This window comes from Miniopterus natalensis, chromosome X (genome assembly GCF_054644295.1).
Source record: "Miniopterus natalensis isolate mMinNat1 chromosome X, mMinNat1.hap1, whole genome shotgun sequence".
In the NCBI taxonomy this organism is placed as follows: Eukaryota; Metazoa; Chordata; class Mammalia; order Chiroptera; family Miniopteridae; genus Miniopterus; species Miniopterus natalensis.
The window spans coordinates 83,414,172-83,428,416 of record NC_142103.1 but is presented as its reverse complement, the minus strand read 5'-3'; the positions used below and the strand labels follow the sequence as shown (position 1 = coordinate 83,428,416).

The following is a 14,245-nucleotide window of genomic DNA, read 5'->3' as shown; positions in this document are numbered from 1 at the left end:
TCCCACTTCTAGGAATATAGCCTAAGAATCCTGAAACAGTAATCAGAAAGAATATATGCACCCCTATGTTCATAGCAGCAAAATTTACAATAGCTAAGATCTGGAAACAGCCCAAGTGCCCATCAGTAGATGAGTGGGTAAAAAGCTGTGGGACATTCACACCATGGAATACTACGCAGCTGTAAAGAAGAAGGACCTTGTACCCTTTGGGACAGTATGAATGGACCTAGAGAGTATTATGCTAAGTGAAATAAGCCAGGCTGAGAAAGGCAAACATCACACGATCTCACTTATATGTGGAATCTAAAGAACTTAATAAACTGATGAACAGAATAGATGCAATGACATGGAAGCATAGATCAGACTGATGAATCTCGGAGGGACGGAAGAGGGTGGGTGGGTGAAAGGGGAGAGAGTAACCAAAGAATTCATAAACATATATGCACAACCCAAGGACACGGACAATGGTGGGGAGAGGGACTGGGGAGGGGTATGGGATGGGGTGGAGTGGGTCATTGGGGAGAAAAAGGGACATCTGTAATATTTTAAACAAAAATAAACACACACAAAAAATGTGTAGTTGGTAAGGGATTCTCCAGTATGTTTCTATGAACTAACTGAAAAGAGACATAAAAAATGGCACAAACTTAGGTGAACTCAGCATAACCCTGATCTGGTCTTTTGAAGGCTCAGAAATTTGATTTGGTTGGCATTCAGAGAACAAGTAAGACATAGGTTCAAGCCAAAACAAACACAGACGGTTCCATTGGCAAGTCCAGGATATCCACACCCTGAAGGGAGAGCTTTATGGGTGGTCAACTTATAATCAGAAGTGTCCAGGAGGAAGTGAAACTCAAGCAAGAGGAAGTAGTTGCATGTTTTAAGTGAAAATTTGCCAGACTGAGGCCCCATCACCCAACATGGAACATGTATTACAGGGAATAAACAGGTTATTTGCATTTTGAGGCCTGAGTACTTCTCTGGTCAGAGTCTGGATGGGCATCATCGGCACCTAGCTCCTTGGATCTCCGTTATCTATGCCCAGGCTCATCATCTCATCTTCTCCACACCATATTTCTCCAGGAGCACTTTATTAACATCAATTAGAGGTCATCTTACCAAATCATAATCACAATCCAGTCCTGCCTCATGGGGAAACATTCTAATTTTTTAAATAAAGTTTTGACTACTTCTGATCTCCTTGGTCACTCATTTACAAATCAGCTCTGGTATAGATGAACAAAAATCCATTTAGAACTAATTTTGTTAATTAAATTCTCACAGGGTAATTTTCTCTTATATCCTTGCTTGATTTCCCATCTTCTCTGTTACTTTCATTTGCTAACTCATGGTGTTACTACCTTCCCTTTATTCTCCTCACAGGGCAGACACTTGAATTTTTAGAGGGCAGACTTACATTTGTAGCCCAAGCCAAGGATGACCGTAAGCTTCAGGTCAAGCATTTTTGTGGCTCCCAACCTGCTGAATAATTTCTAAATATGATTATATAGAATAGTCAGGAGATTCTAAATCTGATATTTCAAATACAAAATATGTCTTAAGTGAATCTGGCTGTAATGATAATATATACATTTACTGAGTTACCAAGTGGTTTTCCCATTTCAGCATGAAACCAGATAAGACACACATGGGTGGAAAAACCACTTGTGTTCTTTATCTGAGGAGAACACAGTTGACAGTGATGCAAAAACCAAATCCTTAATCTTTCTAAAGAGCCCCTTTTGTTCTTCATCTTGTTGCTTCCTATTCAGATCAATCTATGGGCTCTTGATCCTTTTTGTCTCTATAATTTTGGCTGTGAAAAAAAAGGACTGGAATAGATCTAGAATGTCTGTACTAACCAGGCAATTTTCTGAGAGAGGATTGGCTCATGGCATATAAGAAGCAGTTCAGTTCTGAGTCATTTCTGTTCTAGTTTAGTGTACAATGTATAGAACAAATACATGGGAACTTAGGAAAGTTAGGGAGGCTCTGGAAAAGATGCTATCTTTCCAGATATCCTGAGATTTTGAGTTCAGTCTAAGCAGCCTTTGAGTAAGTATACAGTTATGTTTTGGAACCTGGCTAGAACCAAGCAAGCCAAGTGTAACTTGCATGTAGATTGTAGTTCATAGACCTCGGAGGAAGCTGAGGGACAGTGTCATGGGATGATGCCAAATCACAAAACCTGGTAGGTCACTCTGATATTCATCAGTCTTAAGGGGATGTACAGAGAGAATCCAGGTACCAAGCCAATGAAAAAATGTGCTCAAGAGTTAGGATAAGGGACAAGGCTTGGTGAGCTTCTGATGTTGACAAGCAACCAGTTTTAGAACATCTATTTTGCAGTATCTGCATAACTAGAATAATTCACAACTAATCATGTATATCATGAGATGTAAACACCCATCTTGAGAACAAAATATTACCCAATACAGTTTAAGTTCCTGTGTTCTCCTTTCTGATGGCATCTCTTTGAATTTCCGTGTATTTATAATACAAATACATGTATGCCTAAATTAATGTTGTGGCAAGTTATTTCCTTCATCTATATGCTATTATTCTGCATGAATGTTTCTGTAACTTGAGTTTTTCATTCATTATTATGTTTGTGAGATATCTTCAGGTTGACACATGTAGCACTGGTTAGTATTTGTTAGCAGTGCTTTCTGTGCTGTTCTTGGAGGGAGGAAGAGAGCAGGAGGAAGCTATTTAAGGGACTTGTCTTGTTGTGAACAGTCCAAACTGCACACTTTGTGTCCCCAAGTGGTGACCCAATTTCTTCCAAGTTAGCTGCAAATGTAAGGGGATCTGGCTAGTAAAAGATGCTAATTATAATAAAAAACTGAATTTGCATAAAGAACCTGGAATCAACCAAATATAAATATTTCATGGTAATAAACACATGATATGGACATAATAAATGCATGTTTACTGATTAAAAACTGCTTTTTAAGTTAAGTATATCACTGTTTCAAAAATTAGATACTCTTACAAGTATTATGGGAAAAATGACCTAATTAATTTTTCTCTCCATTGTTTTCTCTACCTTTTCAGTGTTTCTGGATTCTTCCCCAGTGGATATGGCTCCTGCCCTGTAGCTTTCTGAAGGATTGATGTTGAACATTATTAGTGAAACTCAGCTTCCACCTGACTGTACACCACAGCAAAAGCTTTGGATATCTTTTTCAGTTAAGACAATAATGACTTTCTTGGAATGTATTTCCAGTGGAGCCTGTTTTCTGTGTAGCTTAGAAGAATACCTAACTAACACTGGCGATTCTTCAAATACTTTATAAAAACCACTCTATATCAAGTAACTGAGTGACTTTGAATTGTTGAAGGGGACCTTAAAAATTGGGAATATCAATTCACCTGGAAGATTAGACCACTGCTATTCAGAGCTGCTGCTGAAATACCATGTCTAAGAGCTCGGAGTTCATTAATCTCTCATTTTTATTAGATCATGAGAAGGAAATGATCCTAGGAGTCTTAAAGAGAGATGAATATTTGAAAAAAGTGGAGGACAAGAGAATAAGGTAATAATATTGTATCTTTTCTGCCCTCCTTGACTGCTTTCTGTTTGTTTGGAGCAATTTAGATCAGAAATGTCACAACTACAACTACATTGAAAACAAATGTTGTTCAGTGATTTCATGGGTTCCCAGCCATAGCCCAAATATTTTTAGTACTTTATTATTTAGCTAGATGAAAGAATGGAATTGAGCTAATAATATAGTGTTGATGAGAATGCCCATTTGTTAATAATGTCATAACTTGTAGCTAAATGGAAGGACTGCCCAGGTTTTAGCACCAGCTCTGGAGTGTATTAGTTGCATGACCTTGACTAAGTTACTCAACTTCTCCATGCCTTGGTTTCCTTATCAATCAAACAAGGATAATAATAGTACCCTCTTCATAGGGTTGCTGCAAAGATTAAGGAAGATAATACATGTGTAGCACCCAGTACCTAAGTGAACAATAAATATTAGCTATTATTTATTTATAATTATTTTCTCAGATCAGTCTTACTGAGACATTGCCTTCACCATAGCTGGAAGAAGAAGAAGGGGATCTGGAGAGTGAAAAGTATCAATTCTACCCCAGAAAGCACCTAAATTTCTTCAAATATGTTTCTATGTGAGAAAAGTTGAGTAATATTGGCACAGTTGAGTTTCATATCAGTTGTAGGAAAGGTTGATATTTAGCTGGATCCTTGTATATGATCTCACCTATGTTTCAACCAGCATTCATTCTGATTGGTTGCATTATCTGTTCTGAATGATCATATTGTCATTCTGATTGGTTGTTGCGTCCACTGCAATTAGTTGCTACCAGTACTGCCCTGCTTGTAAATATATTTAGCTTTTACATATCACCTCTGAATAGAGGAGCAGAAATAGTTTCCTTCTCAGTCATGCAACTTGTATTTTATGTGTCTTGTATGCTTCCCAAAACTGCAATCAGAAGCTTTGTTTATTTTACTTGAGGAGAAAAATTGTGGTAAGATATCTTCACATGTTCCAAAAATATTCAATGTACCTAAAGCAATCAGGATACTTAGAATTGGAAATGCATTGAAATAATCTTGTTTGATAGTTCAGAGCCCAGAATTTTCATTTCTATTATTATAAGATATTCAATCAATCTTAAAGAAGCAAAGGCTTTGATTAAAATTATTGCAGTTTTTCTATGCTTAGAATTCAGGTGCCAACAAAATGCAGTTAATGATTTTAGATTTTAAAGAAATCAGAAATGATATTTTTGGCATTAGTATGCCAGTTATGAAATGTGGCCAAATTTTCTAATGTGTTGCAAAAAGTTACATTGTTTATGAGGGATAAGGTATTAACCAGTTATTGATGACATTCTCAAGACAATTAAAATCACTCACTTCTGGGAAAGAAAATTAATAACCAGATCCCAGGAAACACTGAAGTACAGTGAATAAGCCTTTGTCCAGGCCTTTGTTTCTGTCATTCTCAATAACTTTTATTTATTTTAAATGGAGAAAAAAGAAGAGGGATCTTCTTTTTTTCTCCATTTTCACCCCTTGTCTTCTTGTCTTATTCTCTTTAAAGAAATTTAGCCAAATTGTATAATATACAAAAGAACTATCTAGGATAAAGCTATTGATTTTCTGGCTCTTTAAACTTTTTTGAAGATTTGAGTGCTTTTTCTGTACTAATTGTGTTAGATGTGTTGTTTCATTTTGTTCTGAGCTACCAAGGTATGAGCCTAGCCCAGATGACTCAGGTTCTGCCACTCTTAACAACTTTGTATATTGAGAAGCCATGACAAAGTTGGCAGCCTGGTGTTTAGATTACACACTGTTGAAGCATACATCCACACTTGTTGATTGAAATCTTAGTTGTACCATGAAATGTTTGTGTCACCTTAGACAAGTTAATTCCATAGATAAATCTAGTTTCCCCATTTGACAAAACAAAAATAGTGACATTAGCTACCTTATAAGGTTGTTGTAAGGGTTAAATAAGCTGATATTATCAAGAACTTAGAGCAATGCTGACCTACAGTAAGCACTCAATAATTCCTGGCTATAATCATTATTCCTATTGTTCGTTTGTTTGGCTCTTGATTTACTAGTTGTAGTGACCACTATCTGTGGTGCTTCATTCAGATCCTCTTTCATCCCTTCTTGGACCTGTGCTCTCACCTCTCAGTTTCAACCTTCCTTACTTCTAAGGGCTGGCACATACTAACTTCTTTAGAGGACTACCTTTAGGTGGTTGGAGTCGCCCATGGGATTAGAGAGCCACAAATGCCAGGTAAACTTGAGTTTATGTCCTTACTGGGTATCCCCAAGCCAATGGCTGACAGATACAGTAACCATTTGCCTCTGCCTAGAGGCAAGACACTCTGTACTGCAACTTCTGCTTCAGAGCTCCCCAGGGGATCATGCTGAGGCTCGACTTCACCTTTACTTAAGCCCTCTCCCTTCCCTCTCTTACCTCACCTACTTCCTTACAGTTCCTCCAGAGAGCATGCCTTAAATTATTTGCATAACAAATTCACATGTCAGTATTAGCTTCTGAAAAACTTAACTAGGGAATTTGCAAGAATAGACAGGAAACTTAGTCCTTTTTCCTTGATATCATCCAAAGTTATCAACACAAGGAATTTATGGTGTAACAGATTTTATTGCACCAGTAAACTTTTGTGTTAGCTATTACAATAATTGTTTTCACCATGCTACAGAGATGTAGGCTGATATTTGGTGGGAGTCTAGAGGAAAAAGTAATCAATTATGAATAAGATAGTCATAGAAGAAATGGTTTCACAGGAGAGGTAACATTTGAGCTTAGCCATGAAATGTGAAAAGGATTTTTATATTGGCAAATATATGTCAACTGTATTTCAGCTGTTTACCATGAACCACAGAATCACCTTTAGATTCCACTAATAGGTTTCACAAGGAAATGGAAGCCAAAGAAAAATTTTTAAGCATTATGATGATTACAAAGAAGAAACTGATCTGGAAAGTTAGCTAACTGGAGCTTGGGAAGCAGTAGATTTTTTGTTTGAATATTTATTTTCTTGAGTAGGTTGTCCTTGGAGATTAAAAAAAATAGAACAATGGGAGAGTGTAAAAACTGTACTGAATAAACATTTTAGCTGCCTGTCACCCAACTATGCTCCATAACCCAAATAGTCACTGAAGTGTGGCATTAATTAAGGTGGGGCTGGTCTCTGGGTGCTCCTAAAAGTGCTCTGCACCCCAAAGCACATGAGAAGCCTGATTATACCTTTGGGAGAGACTTCTGGCTATTATCAGAGCACTCTAGGTTCATCTAAGATGTTCAAATATATTTATTTTTCTCCTTCAGTCCAAGCAGGAAAGAGTGGTAGAAGACGTCTAAACACAGGTTTCAAGTATTAGAGAGTAAGATTACTTTAAATGTTCTCTGTGAAGAACAAATCAATTAGATTTATTGATGCTTTAATGCAATAAAGAAAGAAGAAAGAACTGATGCAAAGGAAACTGAGTTATCAACAGTGATTGCAAACAAAAAAATACCTTCCATTTGGAAGCATAATATAAAAATATTTGTTGATCCTTTTGTACTTTAGATTTGTCTAACATTGGAAGAACTCAACCTAACATAAAAAGTTCATGGCTCATGATATCTATCTCCCCCTGCCCCAACCTCATTAACAACATTTTACCCTACTTGATCTTCCACACCTTAAAACAAATACTGCTAAATGTCTATTTTGTGGTTTAGGCCTGTATAAGAAATCTTCAACTTATAAGTACCTATTTATTTCAGGAGTTCATTTGTAGGGTTTATTCTCACTAAGAAGATGTCATTTCTATTTGGCCACAATGCCTAAAAGCATGTCTGAACTTAGATTCTCTTTGGCACTTATTCTTGGACTTGTCTCAGTGTGTAAACTTTATTTATTGCCTTATAGCATAGATTTCTCTTTTTCTCCTTACCCAACTCTCAGTTTTGTTCAGCTCTAGCAGTGGCTTTTTTTTTTTTTTTTTTTTTTTAATATATCTTCATTGATTTCAGAGAGAGAAAGGGAGTGGGGGAGAGAGAGAGATAGAAACATCAATGATGAGTCATTGATCAGCTGCCTCCTGCATGCCCCCAACTGGGGATCGAGCTGTAACCCAGGCATGTGCCCTGGCCGGAAATTGAACCTCTATCTCCGGGATCCTTGGTGGATGCTCAACCACTGAGCCACACCAAGCCAGGCTCCAGCGGTGGCTTAAAAAAAAAAAAAAAATCATTCCTTGACTAACATTTCTCTGGCAACTATTATGGGTCTGGAGGTGGACATGAGACCAAAGATGACCCATTCAACATTTAGCCCAAATTTACAGAGGGTTCTCTTCCCCAGTGGACATGTTCAATAAAACATGTTATCCCAGTTGCTGTTGAGTGTGAAAGCCAGCACAAAGCTGAAGCTGAACATAAAGAATGGCAGAGAATTGTTATCAGCTTCCAGATATACTAAAATTGGCCACACTTCTAGACTACTTCTTCTTTTAATTACGTGTATTGGGGTGACAGTGGTTAATAAGATTATATAGGTTTCAAGTGTACATTTCTATGACACACGATCCATATATTGCATTGTGAGCATACCACCCAAAGTAAACTCATCTTCCATCACCATACATTTGATCCCCTTTACCCTTTACTACTCACCACCCCCCTTTCCTCTGATAACCACCATACTGTTGTTTGTGTTTACGAGTTTTTGTTTGTTTTTCTTGTCTGTTTCTTTGTTGCTATCAGTTTTATATCCCAAAGACCTAAATATAAGAACCAAAACAATAAATTACATAGAGGAAAACACAGGTGCCAAACTTATGGACCTTGGCTGTAGAGAACATTTTATGAATTTGACCCCAAAGGCAAAGGAAGTAAAGAAAAAAATAAATGAAGGGGACTATATCAAACTAAAAAGCTTCTGCACAGCAAAAGAAACCACCAACAAAACTAAAAGGCAACCAACCGAAGGGGAGATGATATTTGAAAACAACAGCTCCAAAAAAGGCTAATATCCAAAATATATAAAGAGCTCATACAACTCAACACAGACAAACAATTCAATTAAAAATGGGCAGAGGAACTGAACAGATACTTCTCCCAAGAAGTCATACAAATGGCCAACAGATATATGAAAATATGCTCAACTTCACTAGCTATTAAGGAAATGCAAATCAAAACTATAATGAGATACCACCTCACACCTGTCAGAATGGCTTGTTTCAACAAGACAAGTAATAACTAGTGTTGGAGAGGTTGTGGAGAAAAAGAAACCCTCATTTACCGCTAGTAGGAATGTAAATTGGTACAACCACTATGGAAAACAGTATGAAAACTCCTCACAAATTTAAGACTAGAGTTACCATATGACCTAGCAACCCCTCTTCTGGATATCCACCCAAGAAATTTGAAAACATTTATTCCCAGAGATATATGTATCTCTATGTTCATTGCAGCATTATTCATGATGACCAAGACATGGAAACAACCGAAATGTCCTTCAATAGATAATTGAATAAAGAAGATGTGGTACATATATACAGTGGAACACTATTCAGCCATAAGAAATAATGAAATACTGCCATTTGGGATGATATGGATAGACCTTGAAAATATCATGCTAAGCGAAATAACTTGGATTTCTTTAAGCAATATAATATATTTCTTTTTTATTTATAGGGGTTTCAGTAAGATTTTTTGTTACATGCAGCCAAGAGCATCCTATAGTTCTCAGGAGTCAGGAATAAGCAACATTTTTGTTGAGTACCTTTCATAGGGCAAGTGCTATATATTTATTGTTGTAGTGATGGAGTTGGGCAGAGACACAATCTAATGCTTTTTGGGGCCATAAACATAAAAATGTTTGCAGTCATGGATCAGACTTTGTCCAGGGTATAGACCAGGAGTCAGCAAACTTTTTCTGTAAAGGGCCAGATAGTATCTTAGGCTCTAAGGGGGCATATATTCTGTTATAATTATTTTACTCTGCTATTCTAGTATGAAAACAGAAATAGACAATGTGTAGACAAATGAGTATGGCTCATGTTCCAATAAAACTTCATTTACAAAAATAGGCAGTGAGCTGAATTTGGCCCAAGGGCTGAAGTTTGCCCACCTTTGGTGTTGAAAGCACTATCTTGGTAGTTTCTAGCCTTGGGAACAGCCGCATACACCTGAAAACTTGATAGACCATCTCAAGGAGAAGCAAGACATTTATAGTCCAAGAGATAAGCTGGAGTTGGACTAGAAACCATCAGCTATCAGAGACAGAGGATGAGTTTCTGTCTGGGAGGTTAGGTGATTCCCCAGGGTCCTGCCATTTCCAGAAAATTTTTCTGTGTCACCCAATCTATAGTGGTTCATGTGCTGGAACAGCTTAATGTGTCATTGCCTCTATAGAAAAACAGCAAAATTAATCTGAAGGCATACAAATTACCAAGAAATAGGAAAAGATTCTGCAAAATCTTTTGGTGCATATTGCAAGGTGCATATTACAAATTCACTTTCCCAATGAGATAAGAACTGTTAGTATTTCCATTTATAGATGAGGAAACTGATGGGCACAGTTAAACAAAGTGTTGAAGGTTACACAGCTGGCAGAAATGTGATTTGATTCGCCACAGTCTGGCTCCAGCATTCACAGTTCACTCTTAGGTCACTTTTAACTTCTGAGTGACATATCTGACCTTTTGGCAATGGAGTTGGGGCAGAAAAAAAGAGAATAAACTAGCTAATGCCTACTTCACACCAAAGAATGTATTACTCAGTTTCCAAATATATCTTCATTTAATCCCCGTGTCATCCCTAGGGTATGTACTATTAAAATTTACTATAGCTGTAGCAACTAAAACTTAGATCAAATAATTTGGTCAGCTGGTAAACATCAGAGTCGAGGTTCTCTCATTCCATATTGCTTCCCTTTTCTCTGTGCTTATGCAATAACTGTACTTGTTCAGACTCTGTTGAAAGCCCACCTATAACCTTACTAATAGCTGTCAGAGAAATGGAATGAAACAACCCTTTTTTAGCCTGATATTTACTGACAGTTCTGACCAATAAGCTCTATAAAGTTATCTAAAGTTATGACTTTATGACTTTTATTGAAGCATTGCTCTTGCCCAATGAAAGCTGACAAGAGTTCCTTATGCTGTTTACTATTCATGCTGAAAATCAAAGTGTATGTTCTCTTTTGTTCCACAAAGTGGGGTTAGCTGAGATGGTCCAGGAAGCAAGCCAGAGCTTAGTGTCATCAAGAGACAACATATCCCAGCCTGGAAACTGCCATTCACAGTGTGGCTTTGTTTTTATGTGGTTGATTTCATCATTTTAGAACAGAGTGGGGGAGGAAAGAGGAGGAGGGAGAAACAGAGGGGGAAAGTTTATTCAAATTGCCTATTTGGAATCCTGCTGATAAGTTAAATATTTGGTTCAAATGGATTTGAAGTGATTGCAAGAATTATACATTCAGCCTAGAAGTTAGTGAGACTATTAAGTGCCAAGCAATAAATACCTTCTTAATACTCTACAAATGTTTGATCTGGGAGCTGTTTGTTTTTCCAAATCTTATCACTACCACTAAGAACAAAATTAGTTTGACCTTCTCAAAAGGCTAAAGGCTCACTTTCCCGGTAAAACACCAGCAGAACTATTGAAGTGGAATTTTGGTTTGGTAAACATTTTGCTTTAATCCTTATAAAATTGCCACAAAGCTTCTTAATGGATTAACAGAAACTCCCCCCATAAATACAGTGGCTCCTTAATAGAACTTAAACTCTTAACGAGTCACAGAGAAATGGGAAAAACATCCTCTTCTGCTTTAAATGAATTTAAAACCTTGGGGGTCCTCCCACCAAAGACCTTACTAATTTCAATATATACACATATTTGGAAACTAACTTAAATTTTGATTCTATAGCATTTTTCTCCAAGTAATTCTTACTCGTAGGGTTCACCATAGGCACAAGGCCAAAAATACCTGCTTTTTGAGGACATTTCAAACACTGGATTGTCCAAATAAATGAACTTATAGTTACCAGGCCTTATTTTTTGTTTGAAGTAATATGGTCACCATAATTATAAGTAAAATTGTTACTTATGCTAACAATCTATCTCTGTGATTCTTTCCCAGATTCCTCTTTTAGTACCTTTTCTTTCCTTGTGTAGAGAACATGCTCCTAGACAGCAGAGATTAATATGTACTTATGTCCAGGAAACTACCATTTCCTTTCATTGCAAGTTGCAGAAACACAGAACTATAAATCCCATGTAATCTACAGCATAATTGAGTGATTATGGGGTAGGATGTTGGGACTGGGAGGGTAAGTGAAGAGGAGTTGGCCCTCCAAAGTTAGTTCAGTTTATAAGGGAAGATTTCATTAAGAAAACACCAACTATATTCTTGGGGAAATAGGCATTTTATTTCTAAGGAAATATCAGTGAAAACTTCATTAACAAAAACGTCACCTCTAAGATTTTAGATTTCAGGCATATGAACAATTTATATAAACAGTTTACATGACTTTACTATATTAATAGGTATTAGGGTTTAATTTATTTAAATCTGTAATAAGATTAGGTTGACAGGCATTTATAATTTTTCTCATCATTAGTTCATTGCAGAGTAATTAAGCATAACTGATAAACATTTTATGCAAATATCTGAAATTAAAACTTACACAGCAAAGGATTTCTTAAATGTTTTAATTTGTATTTTTATTGAATTTATTGGGGTGACATTGGTTAATAAAATTATATAGGTATCAGGTGTACAATTCTATAATACATCATCTGCATATTGTATTGTGTGTTCACTACCCTAAGTCCAGTCTCCTTCCATCACCATTTATTCCCTACGATCTATAAAGGGAATCAATGTGTACAATATTTTTATATCATAAATTCTTAATCCAATTAAAGAAATAGTTAATATCTTTTGATATAATTTTTATTATAGAATTAATATGCTTATTATAGAATATTAGAAAACATATATAATATGAATTTTTTAAAAATAAAATACCATGGGGAAAATATCTTCACTGTATGGTAGAACATATTTGCCAACGATACATTGAATAAGGAGTTAATTTCCAAAATATATAAAGAACTCATACAACTCAACAGAAGGAAGACAAACAATCAGATTAAAAAATGGGCAAAGGACCTAAACAGACACTTCTCCAAAGAGGACACACAGACGGCCAAGAGACATATGAAAAAGTGCTCAATGTCACTAATCATCAGAGAGATGCAAATTAAAACCACAATGAGGTATCACTTCGCACCTATCAGAATGGCTCCATCAACAAATCAACAAACAACAAGTGCTGGCGAGGGTGTGGAGAAAGGGGACCCTAGTGCACTGCTGGTGGGAATGCAGACTGGGGCAGCCACTATGGAAAACAGTGTGGAGTTTTCTCAAAAGATTAAAAATGGAACTGCCATTTGACCCAGTGATCCCACTTCTAGGAATATATCTTAAGAATCTCGAAACAACAATCAAAAAGGATTATATGCACCCCTATGTTCATAGCAGCGCTATTTACAAAAACTGAGATCTGGAAAGAGCCCAAGTGCCCATCAGTAGAAGAGTGAATGGAAAAGTTGTGGGACATTTACACCATGGAATACTACATAGCTGTAAAAACGAAGGATCTTATACCCTTTGAGACAGCATGGAGGAACCTGGAGAGAATTATGCTAAGTGAAATAAGCCAGTAAGAGACAAGTATCACATGATTTCACTTATATTTGGAATCTAATGAACAAAATAAACTGACCAACAAAACAGGTTCAGAGGCATGGAAGAATCACACAGACTGTCTTTGCTGAGCACATAACTTCTTCCTTGCTGCATTTAAAATAATTTAGTTGACACAAATTCAGAAAGATTTTAGAAATAAAATCCAGTATTTATATAAAATAAAGCCAGTATGTATCTATATTCAGTGGCAGAATTAGTTTTAAAGAATTTTTCAAGGGCAGTATGTTCTTTTAAATTATCTTTTTAAATGTATGAATGCCCAATTTCCTCCCATCAAGTCACTTCTATCCTTGCATTGTCATAGCAGTAATCCTTAAAAGCCCAGTATTTTATCCTTGTTTTTTAAAAAAGAAATACAGCTGTTCTACTTGCTTTACTGATTCTATCTCCATCCTTTTTTTTTCTGTATAATTTACCATATTCATAACAGGACTTTCTGAAGTTTTTAGCAACCAAGAAAGGTATCCTCTGGGTTTCAGATAAGTAAGACATATCCTTGTGCCTTGTTGTGCCAGGAAATTGAGATGATAGTTATTTTAAGATATTATCAGGAGGAAGACTAGGTTTGCTAATTACATATGAGCTCAATCTCTGCTATTTTTTAAGATGACAGAGCATACCTTGGAGATACTGTGGGTTCAGTTCCAGGCCACTTCAATAAAATGAGTTGTAATCTTTTAGCTGGCCGAGGGCCTTGCCTTCATTTTGTAAAAAATGCGACATCTGTGGAGCTCAATAAAGTGAAGTCTAATAAAATGGATATGCCTGTATAGTTAAAAAACAATTGCCTGTCTGTTCAATGGCTTGTGAGATGATCTGGCTTATTCCTATGAGTAAAGTGTTTTACTACCAGTAACTGCTTGGCATCATTTGCAGACTTGAAGATTTCACAGTGCCCTCTTTCCTTGAGACCATTTCTAAACAGGTGAAATTCGCACAATTCACAAGATTTCTT

At 36.5% G+C, this 14,245-nt stretch overlaps 1 protein-coding gene across 1 annotated transcript in view; it reads left to right on the top strand.

Annotated features, from left to right (window-relative positions):
• SYTL5 (synaptotagmin like 5) overlaps positions 1-14,245 on the top strand; it is a 209,792-nt gene that overhangs the window by 108,459 nt on the left and 87,088 nt on the right. Inside the window, exon 2 of the mRNA XM_087829354.1 lies at positions 3,058-3,539. Coding sequence (XP_087685480.1) covers positions 3,421-3,539 — 119 coding nt within the window. The 5' untranslated portion in view covers positions 3,058-3,420. The remainder of the gene's footprint in view (positions 1-3,057; positions 3,540-14,245) is intronic.